General features: G+C 33.6%; 1 protein-coding gene across 8 annotated transcripts in view; it reads left to right on the forward strand.

Moving 5' to 3' along the window:
• RALGAPA1 (Ral GTPase activating protein catalytic subunit alpha 1) overlaps positions 1-12,048 on the forward strand; it is a 221,005-nt gene that overhangs the window by 78,332 nt on the left and 130,625 nt on the right. For all 8 annotated transcript variants that reach the window (XR_010943440.1, XM_067737483.1, XM_067737461.1 and 5 more), the window contains exons 12-14: positions 3,342-3,479; positions 7,392-7,540; positions 10,392-10,521. Coding sequence is in view for 7 of the 8 variants with exons in the window: in XM_067737483.1 (XP_067593584.1) it covers positions 3,342-3,479; positions 7,392-7,540; positions 10,392-10,521 (417 nt within the window). In the remaining variant the exon portion in view is untranslated. The remainder of the gene's footprint in view (positions 1-3,341; positions 3,480-7,391; positions 7,541-10,391; positions 10,522-12,048) is intronic.

Raw genomic sequence — 12,048 nt, forward strand, 5'->3', positions numbered from 1 at the left:
GCTATAAGTCATACGCAGATTTTTGACTGCTCGGAGGGTTGGCATCCTAAACCCAGTGTTGTTCAAGGGTCAGTTATATTTTGCAATTTAGTTAATGTAACAGTTACCTCAGTACCCTATCCCAAAGCTCTTTGATGTGACAACTTTAAAAGAGGTTGTATTCTGATTCTTTAAGTCATTGCCTGGATCAAAATTAGATGCTATTATAAAAGGTATAATATTTAAAAGTGTGGTGGGAATTCCCTTTCTGTCCAGTGGTTAGGACTCGATGCTTTCACTGCTAGGCCTGGGTTTGATCCCTGGTTGGAGAGCTAAGATCCCCCAATACATCTTAGAGTGATTACCAAAGTGCAACTCCCCCTTGCCTGTCTTATTCATTTAGACTTCAGGAGTAAATGGAACCAGGGACCCAAATTCCACTCGTGCTCTCTCTTATCTCATTCTTTCCCCTCTGTGAGTAAACTGCAGTACTTCTTTTCACAGACCAGCTTACTTAACAGGTCAGGATGTTTTTTATTCTGCAGTCAGCTCTAGTGCAGAAATTCCCAGGAAAGAACTCAGAGTATTCTGGTTTGTGTTCCACACTTGCCATTGGTCAGATTCTCAACAAAAAGTTACACTCTGATATTGACATATATCTTACTAAATCCAGATAGGAGTGACTTGGTAATCACCTTGGTGGTTAATTTAACTTCATCAGTGGGTTTTTTTCAGGATATTAACATATAAATGAATAATAGGCACATTCTATAGGGATTCAATGAATCAATATTTATATATGAATATGTATATATGATATATATGTATATATCATACATATATACATGTATATATGATATATATATGTATCATACGATATATACATATATATATGTATATTTGGCATCCTTCCCTAGTTCTAGAGGGAAAAAATGAAACTAAGAAATATAATTGAAGTAAATAAAATTATATAAATTATGAAAGAATATTCACAGTTGTATTTGTTATGTACCAGCAAAAACATCCAGTTTTTGCATCAAGCTAGAAAATAAACCTATCTAAATAATTTGTTCTCCTCTAGTTTTTTGTTATGAATTTATAGCTCAATACTGAGCCTACCCTCTGTCATTTAGTATCCTTAAATAAAAATGATAGATAATAAATCTACCTACATACATAGTAAAAACACAAGCAGTAGAAAGGAGGGAGGAAAGCCAGAAGGAAGGAAGCTACAAATGCAGGGTGATGTAGGTATATTGCATAGGTGTGTTCTATTGGCTCCTTACATACTTCACCAGTGTTGCCATTAGAGATGTGATTTCTTGCTAATGGCGTGAACCAAAAAACAAAAGTTGTAATCTTTAATTGATTTGTATTTCTGGTAAATTCAATATATGTGTATATAAATCATTTAAAATTTGGTGTTAATTATAAAATGGAGTTGTTACAGATTCAAATAATTAATTATTAATGGGTTTTTTATTCACAAATTGTCTGTGACACATTTGAAAGACATGCAGAATACAGGACAGTTTGTGTATGTGCAGACTGTCATGTGCCTTGTATGTTTAGCATTACCTGCCTTATCCCATTAAATCCCAGTGATATTCTCAATTCTTGTGACAATAAAACACTCCGACAAGTTTGAGTGCTGTCTAAAATATGTAATGTCCATTTTGAGAACAAGTGTTAGAGATAGAAATATGAAAAGATATCATTTGTATCTTTATGTAACAATGATTTAGCAAGAAGACAAGCATGCAAATTTAAGTATTATAAAACAATATTATTGCTATGATCCTACAGTGTGAAAGAGGGAATACCTAATTCTGCCTAAGAAAGACTTCAGTGAGGAAGTACTATAATACAAAGAGCAGGTAACAAATGGGAAAGGAGCCACACAGTGTGAATAACTTCTACAAAGGTGTAAGAGACACTGAGACTTTTATTTGGCTGTAGCTAAGAGCAGGTGGTTGAGAGTGGTAAGAAATGTGAGATAGACAAGAACTAGGCTCTGTTTAGTAACTTGTGTGCCATTGTAGTGGACTTTGATTACATTCTAGACACTGGAAAGATTATGAATAGAAAAATGGCATGGATAGTTACATATTTCAGAAGGCTCATACCAAGCTCAGAGTGGAAGATAGATTGGAGGTCAGTCTGGAGGCAAGGACACTAGATAGGAAGTATCAGAAGTGAGATAATAAATACCTGATAAAGGACAGTGGCAGTTACAATGGGCATATAAGGGAGAAGACAGATAAATGAGCTCCCTTGGTGGTGAAACCAGTATTTTGATGATTAATTGGGTATGAGGAATGAAAAGGTGTCCCAAGTTTCTTTTTTTTGCAACCAGGGTAGTTGCCATTCGCACATGAATAGGAGAGAAAATAAGTGCGGTGGTGGTGATGGCAGCCAAGGAGGCTATAGGAGTTGGTAGGAAGGGGAGGGCATGGTTATGTAAATTTACTTTTAAGTATCTTGAAGTTGAGGTGCTTGTGGGTCATTCTGGAAGAACTGTTCAGAAGATACCTGATCATAGAAGTATGAAGCTTGAGAGAAAGCTATAGATCAGACCATGGCATATTGTATTGGCTACTCGGACAGCACTGAGTTCCAGTACTGCTTCTGGTAATGAAACAATAGTTTATATTAGACTGAACCTCCCATATATTAAAATTGTATATTAAAAATATATATTAAAATATATATTTTAAAAAAGTATTTGAAGATACTGTTGAGTGACCAAAAGCAGAAAGAAACTAGAGAGAAACTTTAAAAAAGGGATCAACTCTGAGTGAAATTTCTGTTTGACTGAGGGAGCTCCCTAGTCAGCGGGACTTTGACAGCTAAACTCAAGCAGAAAGCTGCAGTGTTAGTGGTTTGAAGTAGCAGTATTCATCTATCTTCGGATAACAGGAATTTTACTACTCTTAAGTAGGATAAATAGAAGCTATTTTCTATTGTTTTATTTAAGTCATTTGGATTCTGGCATTTATTTACTTTACAACAGAATTTATCTTTACAAAGCTGTAAATCATATGATCCTATTCTTGAGTGTGTAAATGTATAGAAGGGAGGTTTATACATTAGATAGATAGAAAAATGTCTGTATCTGAAATAATACAATTTTTGGCTGGTCCTTATGGATGATTTGTTTTTACTTTCTTTGTATTTTTGTCAGTGAGAACCTTTTTTACAGTGCACCTATGCGTTGTTTTTGTAGTCAAATAGGGTATGTTCTATTTTGAGAAGATGTTTAGCAGAGGGACCCAGTAGTTTCCAGTTTACTTCTTCAGCTTACTGACTTGTCACAGCATTCTTAATTGATGAAATATTCAAAACTTGATATTTTGCTTCAGGAAAATGGGACCAGTATTGCCGATCATGTTCGAAATTCCACTTGGGCAAAAAATGGCACCTACCAAGATGTTCTTCATAATGCTTCTGAAGAAGCCATAGAACAAAACATACGAGCTGGTGCCCAAGCAGTTTTGCAGGTAGATCACTTGTTATTTTTTTAAAATAAAATAAAAATCATTAAATATTTCAAATACAAAATTCAGTATTTCAGTGTAATTTTTAAAATGTAATGAACTCACCACCCACATTTATTAATTATCATTATGCCATATTAATTTTGTTTTTCCCTTAACTTTCATTTCACTTCATAATATATTGATAAACACTACATTTTTTTTTCTAGACAGTTTTAAACTTTATATAAATTGTGTCATGGTGTACTGTCATCTGCAACATTTTGCATTAACCATTATGTTTTTGAGATTTGTTGTTGATACATAGCCATAGTTAATTCATTTTAAAGTACTTTGTGATATTACAATTTATGGTTATTTCATATTTATTCCTTTTTTTGTTGATGGTTTTTTGTTTCCAGTTTCTCAGTATTCCAGATAATGCTACATTAAACATGCTATATATGTATTTTTGGGCACATGTGGGAGAATTTCCCTAGGATATATACATAGAAGTGGAATTACTGGGTTGGAGCATTTGTACATTATCAGCTTTACTTTACTGTTATTGCCAAATTGTTCTCTGGCATGGTTATAATAATTTACATTCCGTCTAGTAGTGCTTGTAAGTTCTCATTTCCTTATATCTTCCTCATTACTTGTATAGTCAGATTTTAATTTTTGCTGCTCCTGTGTGTGTGAAATGTTGTCTCATTTTTTCTTAGTTTTTGTTTCCCTGTTTCAATTTGCTTTTCCTTCATCACTACTGAAATTGAGCATCTTTTCTCATGTATGAATGGCCTGTTAATATGCTTTTTCCATTATTCTTTTGGATTGTTTGTCTTTTTGTTACTGATTTTTAGTTCATTATATTCATTCATTTTTTTAAACGATACTGTTTTTGTCAAGGCCACATGTGACCTCCCCATTGTTAAATCGAATGGATGTTTTTCAATCCTAATTTTACTAGAGTTGTCTGGAGCATTCTACAGAGTAGATCATTCCCTCGCTGTTGAAACCCTTCTTCATCTGGCCTTCAGAGTAGCATACCCTCCTGTGTTTCTCCTAACTCACCGGCCTCTTCTCAGATTTTTTTTTTTTTATATACTGATTTTTCAATATATTTCTCAACTTTTCATGTTGAAGTGCCCAGGAATCAGCTTTCAGATCTCTTTTCTATGTAAACTTACTCACTTGTTGATCTCATCCATTCCTGTGGCTTTAAGTGTCATCTATATACTGCAACTTCTACATTTTATCTCTAGTCTGAGACTTCTTATCTGAACTCTGTGCGTCCTGAACTCAAATATTCAAATGCCAAGTTGGCATCTTCACTTGAATATCTAATACCTCAAACTTGACATGTCTAAAACTTGGCTTCTCACCTTGTTCAACAAACATGCTCTTCCTGCAGTTTTCCTCGCTTCATTTGATGGCAGCTGTTTTTCAGTTGCTCAGGCCATCTAATTTCCTATATTTCTTCTATATCTTATATCTAATTTGACGACAAATCCTGTCAACTTTCAGAATGTATGCAGAATCTGACTGCTGTTCAGCACTCACACTACTTCTTGTGTTCAAGCCTCAGTAATCTTTCATCTGGATTATTGCAATAAATTTCTAATTAGTATCCTTGCTTCTGGTCTTGCCCATCCATCATCCTGGTATATTCTCAACACAGTAGCCAGAGGGATCCTGTAAAATGTAAGTCAGATCATGTTATTTTTCTGCTCTGAACCCTCTGGTGGCTTTTCCTTATCACTAAGCATAAAAACAAAGTTCTTCCCAATGGTCTATCAGGCCTTTACGTCATTGCTCCTCAGAGTGTGGTCCACAGACTAGTGCTGGTCCACAAGGTAATTACAAAATTGAGAGTGAGAGTTTAGAAACTAAGTCATTTAATGTCTCTTGATTCTGATGAAAAGTCTTTTTTTCATTTCCTTTTTTACCTATTCATTTTTTAAATTGTATTTTATAATAGGATTGTTCTGTAAGACTTGGGGGGGAAAACCTGTTCCCTCACCACTGGCAGTGTGAGAAGCTCTGCTTCACATGCTCTGGCTGTTTCTCAACGTATCTCCCACTGCTTTTCCCCTTCCTCACTTCACTCTGTACTTCTTGCTGTTCCTCAGATATGCTAGGCCGGCTCTCACCGGTCCTTTAAACTTGCTTTTCCTTTTCTTTGGAACGGTTTTCTTCCATGTTGCTACATAATTGAGCTTTGCTTTTCCTTTTTTAAGTCACCCATATTTATATCCATTCTCTGCTCCCTGCCACCTTTGCTTACTGGGTTTCCCGGGACAGTGAGGTGATATTGAGTACCCTTGTCTTGGTCTTGGCTTTTGGCACTGCTTCCAAATGTCTCAGGTTCAGGCAGAACTTTCCAGGTTCAATTGCTGTTATAACATTTGCTGTAGTTCTTGATAAATATTCTTTTTCAGATTAAGGAATTTTACCTTTTTTCTTAGTTTGCTAAATTAAAAAAAATAATGAATAAGTGCTAAATGCTTTTTCTTTATGCATTGTGATGACCCTACTTTTTTCCATTTTAATCTATTGATAGGATATAGTATATTAATAGACTTTTCCAATGTCAAGGCATCCTTACATTTCTGGGGTAAATAACTACTTGGTCATAAAGTATTATATTTTGATCAATTTGAATTGCTGCTGTTTTTTGAAGATTTTTGTCTATATGTTCATAAGTGATATTGGTCTCTTCTTTACTTTTCTTATGTAGTCCTTGTCTGTTTTTGATAACTGGATTATTGTTTTATAAAAATAAATTGGGTAGTTTATTTGTCTCTGAAACAGCTTGTGTAAAATAGGGATCATCTACTGGGAAGGCTGGGCAAAACTCTGCCAATAAAGCAGTGTAGGCCTGGTGTTTAGGGATGGATCAGGGATACCTTGATTACCAGTTCACTTTCTTTTATGGTATTGATATATACGTCTTTTGTATTTCTTCTTGAGTCAGTTTTGGCTATTTATGTTTTATCTAAAAAATAATCCTTTTTTTAAAATTTTCAATTTTATTGACATAAAGTTATTCACTGAACTATCATTTTAAAATTCTCTACTGGCTATGTAGGTATGTCCGTATTTTATTTCTAATGTTATTTGTGCCTCTTTTTTGCTTTTCTTAGTGTTGTGACTTACAGAGTCAGCTCTTTTCCCAATTTTAAAGTTAGCTTAGTGTTCTTTTCTCACATGATTTTACAACTGTATTTTGCCATGGAGTTCATCCAGGGGATTTAAATCAGAATTAGGGGTGTAGAAGATGTAAATGTCCTAGGTTCACAATAGATGTAATGTTCTGTTCCTCCAAAGTGTCTTTGAAAACCTTTGCACATACCTGTCACCATTATAACAACTTTCTCCTCAGTAACAAAATACAATTAATGATTTGATTATAATGAATTTAATTAAAGATACATATTGATGAACCCTGATTAGTAGTACTATAATAATATACAGTCTGTTATTACCAAAACAGATATGCACACATAGTCAATAAACATGAAAAAAGAGAATAAATGGTGTTGAACACCTCATTCAGAAAGTCCATCTTGATTGAGGTATCATCTTTTATTCTAAACGATTTTTATTGTTCTTTTCATTTTATGACGACAATCAGGTTGTTATATTAAAGCACCCTCACTTTTAAAAAATGCTGTTTTTCACTTGGTTTATTTTTTTCAGGTGCCTACTAGTAATTTTATATTTGTCTAGATAAACATAAAAATAGATTTAATGAGCTTAAATTTCCAATATTAAGCTGGTGGTAGAAGCAGGGTTAGAATTAACCTACAGTCTAATGCTTTTAAGTTTGCTGTAGATCACCTAGTGATCAGCATCTTGAGTTGTTTTCCCTTTGAATAAGTAATTTCCCATTGAAATTCTGTAACAAATCACTAATGATTTCTTTTATCTTAGGTGTTTATTATAAACTCCTCAAACATATTTCTTCTTGAACCTGCAAATGAGATAAAAAATCTTCTGGATGAGCACACAGATATGTGTAAACGAATTCTTAACATTTATCGGTTCATGGTTGTGCAAGTATCAATGGACAAAAAGACTTGGTAAAAATACTTATCTTGTTTTTTTTAATTGTGTATATGAGCATAGTAAATTCTAGAGGAATAGTGCCTGTGAAGAGGGCTTGTAACAATATTGTACAGGCTTCTATTATTGAATGAATGAGTGAATAAATATAATATTTTATGTAATAATCACGATGACACAGTGGTCTCCTTCACTTTATCTCAAACATCTTTGATCAAACTGCCACAAGATGCCTTTGTTTATCTTTCTAAAGTGGGCATGTGATGGCCTCCCCCACTGCCCGCCACCCCCAGGAATGAATACTGGCATGCATGTATGAATAAATGAATTTATATGGGTGAATGAATGAATAAGTAAATGACTGAATGTATGAAATGCCTGATTCCTCAACCTGGCATTCAAGGCTTTGTACAGTCAGGCTCCTGAGTATTTTTCTAGCCCTATCTCAAGCCTAAGCTCCACCCTGCAGAATGAGATCCTACCTCCCAGCTTTATCAAATTGCTGTCTCTCTTGAGCACAGTCTGAACTTTTCTTTAGAGTGTCTGATTCCTGTCATCTTTTCATATTGTTACCATAACTGTCCTTAGATTCTACCTTCCTTTTTCCACATAGCCTTATTTTTTCAGCTCACTTCCTTTCATTCTGTATTTGTACCTCTGTTGTAGATCTTGTCAAAATTGTCTTAGTTCTTAAATTACTTGTAAAATGTCCATTTACCTCACTGAATTGAGATGCCCTGAAAGGTATATATACTGGTTGTCTTGTTTTTATATTTCCTACATTTGTTAACATAGTATCCTATATTATTGATACTCTATAAATATTTGTTTAATTGAATGAAAAAAGAGGCCTTTTAGAGAGATGAGAAGAGCCGTTCTTCGGTTTCTGTAAAAATGATACATGTTCATTGTAAAATTCAAACAAAGAAAAGTTTTAAAAAGAAAATAAAAGTTGCCCAATAGCTAACTCTCTAGAGGTAATTATTGTTTGCCCTTTGGTGAACATCTGGTTCACCAAACCACACACACAGTCACATAGTATTATGCCATATGTATGTACCATAATTTTCTTAACTAATCACCTGTTGCTGGATATGTAGTTACTTATTTTGTTGTTGGAGGAGGGGAGGATAATGAACATCCTTGTATGTATGCAATTTTCCTCTTCTGAGTCATTCTTAAAGACTGGGGGTACTTAATCAAAGAATATGCCTACTTGGTGTTTTGTTACATATGGGAAAATGGTTTTATTTTGAAAAAACTTTTGATTAACATAATATTGTTATAGTTACATCTAGAAGTAGTTATTAACTGATTTGGAGCACTTTTTCTGTGTCAGGTGTCTTTTGAATCTTTTTACATCTGTTTTCTTTCTTAATCCTTGTAGCACCCTATGAGGTAGATAATTTTACATGGTGATTCTTAGGCACAAAGAGATTAAGTAATTTATCATTGTTCACACAGCATAAATTTGAACTGTGGTCCTACTGACCATTCTTTTGTTAGTCCTTCCCCTTTTTTTCTTTTTATATGCTTTTAATCAATGCTGTTGGTCCAGGTTAAAGTGAGAGACTTGCTATGTGGAACACAATTTTAGAATTTTTTAAACTTTTATAAGTTCCCTTGAAGTCATAGCATTATGAAAGATTTCTCACATATTTACATTGAATTTATAAGACTTTATGAATTAAAATCATTATTGTATTACAAAGTGAAAAGTTATCTAATAATATATGAGTGAATTATGGTTTGACCACGAATCAGAAAGATTTATTTGGAAAACCTATTCTTTATTGAATATGTGGTTGACTTTAAATGGCTTTTCATTTCATATAGTGAAGCTAGAAGCCTAAGGTTACAAACATGTTACCTCTGATTTTTATGAGTTGAATGCATACGTTTGTTTGGTTAATAAATTCAGGATATTTTTCATTGAGTGATACTTTTATATTTAATTCTGCACTTACTTCCCGGAAAAACCATGATATTAGATCTGGGATTTCTTGCTGCCTCTGCCGCATTTCTCACATGGACTGTCCCACATATTGCTATGCCTAGAATGGGCCTGCAAATAAGGCAGAGAGGAGGAGGCTTGATAGACTTAGGTTGTTAGTCTGACTATACGCCCAACTGAAATCCCCTTGTCAGACTTTTTTTTTTTTTTTTGTATGTGGTTGCATCAGTTTTTGAATTATCAGGTGCAAATAAGGTAATTTTATGGTCTTAATATTAAGCATCTAGGAGGAAGAGGCAAGATAAGGATAATGTAATAGGGTTGGCTTGACTTGCAGTACACAAAGAGGATAAAGAATTGAAAGATGGCCAAACGAAAAAGGATGGAAAGAAGCAATAGAGTGATGGTTCTTGATTACTTGTCAGGCTCATTGTGATCTGTTAGCCTTAAAATATCATATAATTTTTGAAATTGAACCTGGTACAATTCTAGATGTGCAGTTGTTCTCCATATCGTAAAGATGGATGAGATGGACAGGTAGCAAGGTAGAATTTTATTGTATAGACAGATGAGTATTCTTCAGACAGCTCCCTAAGGTCACTATTTGATTTGTGGGGTGGAGGGATGGGAGCAGTCTCCATATTCTCACTCCCAATTCATCAGCTGGTGTATAAATTTTTATTTGGTGAGAGGTATTGTGGCTGAGAAATGGCTTAAAAATGGCTGGTATAGATTTATAAAATGGAATTTTATATTTTAATATTCAAAGAATTCTAAAATTTTGAAAGATATTTGGTATTTGAGTTATTGAAAGGTAATAACATTTTTATAACAAATATTAATTTGAAAGTTATTCATTAACCAAAAGCAAACATATGCAAAAAGAAAACATTAATTAATTTTTTTACTTTAAGGGAACAGATGCTGCTTGTGTTGCTCAGAGTCACGGAGTCTGTACTGAAGATGCCGTCACAAGCTTTTCTACAGTTCCAGGGGAAAAAAAATATGACCTTGGCAGGTCGACTTGCAGGACCACTTTTCCAGGCAATAAAAATAAATAAATAAATAGATAAATAGGTGGATAGATATGTATTTTTTCTTAAGACTCATTGAGCCCTGAACTTACTACCTGGGAAGAAAGCTTTAAATCAGAAATCATTTCATATTAAATAATTTTTTGTAGAGCCAAATAAAAGTTGCTTATCTAAATAGACTATTTGCCATACATACAAGCTCACAACCTAATAGAGGAAATATCAATCAGATCTGTGAAAAAAGTGTTAAAACAAGCTGATTATATTTATCTCCTGTGTGGTACACTTACGTATGATTGCAAAAAGCTGCCAGAAGGCTTCATGATAATGGCTTGATTGTTTGCATTATGAGTTTCCCGGTCTCTGGGATTGTTAGAAAAACAAGACTTTAAGTCGTTCTGTAGTAAAGAAAAAGTAGTAAATCACGATTCTTTCTTACCATGCTATTCTGGAAGACTTTATTCTCTTCACGTCTTCATTTGAAGTATCAGTGGTAGTTGATTATATAGGAATTATATGCTGTGTTTTCCACCCTAAGGATAGAGCACTGACTTTAAATGTATTATGGATTATTTGGAAAATAGAAAGCAAAGTAGTATTTTTTTAAAGATGACACATTAAATACAAATACATGGATAAAATGGTTCTTAATGTCAAGGATAAAAGCTATCTCAGCTCCCATTCTTGTCCATTAGTGTAGCCATTCAAATGATTATTTTTTCCCCAGATATGCTGGTTCACCTAAAATTCTGTGATGGTAGTGTATAAGTCTTTGAAACCAGCTACATTTATTATCTAAACTCCTCTTGACTTCATGAGTTCCCCACCCCCACCGCCATGGTTAGAACTAACCCAATGGTGGGCGCTACTGGAAGGTAAAATTTTAGCTTGCTACATGGAATAACTTTTTTGTACTCTGAATGTTTAAAAATAGAATGGAGGGCCACTCGTTATTACTGTTTTATTTCATAAACTCTGCTCATTTTTATCTTTATATTTAATGTGTAAATTTATGTGAATTCCTTAGTAAAATTGGTTGAGTTAAACTTTTGAAAAACTTTTATTTTGTGACATATTTCTTCAATAGGAGGATTATATCTTTGGTAGAAATCTATAAAGTCTCAGGGGTACAGCCTGGTCAGTAATTTCTGCCCTTTTATGAATAAGTTTTTTATTCTGTGATTGGATTTGTTACAGAACACCTTTAATTCCTCTGGTGTCTTTAAAATGAAATTTAATTTTATCCTTCAGTTTACGTTTAAGTTTTCAAAAACACATTTCAGTAAGTTAAATACATCTCTAGTAACTTTTTTTTTGTTTTAGAATATTCAAATTGTATAGTTAGTGATTCCCATCTTTAATTTGAGAATGTAGGTTTTGTTGTTTTAGTTCAATAACTACTAACTACTCAATAATTTCAACACGTAATAGTGTGGAGACTTTTATGTCTTTTTAAACAACATTTATTTAACATTAACATAATGCAGCATGAAGGGTAGTTAAACTTTAGGGAGATTTCTTTTCAGTTTTGGTAACT

This window comes from Pseudorca crassidens, chromosome 1 (assembly GCF_039906515.1).
Source record: "Pseudorca crassidens isolate mPseCra1 chromosome 1, mPseCra1.hap1, whole genome shotgun sequence".
Classification (NCBI taxonomy): Eukaryota; Metazoa; Chordata; class Mammalia; order Artiodactyla; family Delphinidae; genus Pseudorca; species Pseudorca crassidens.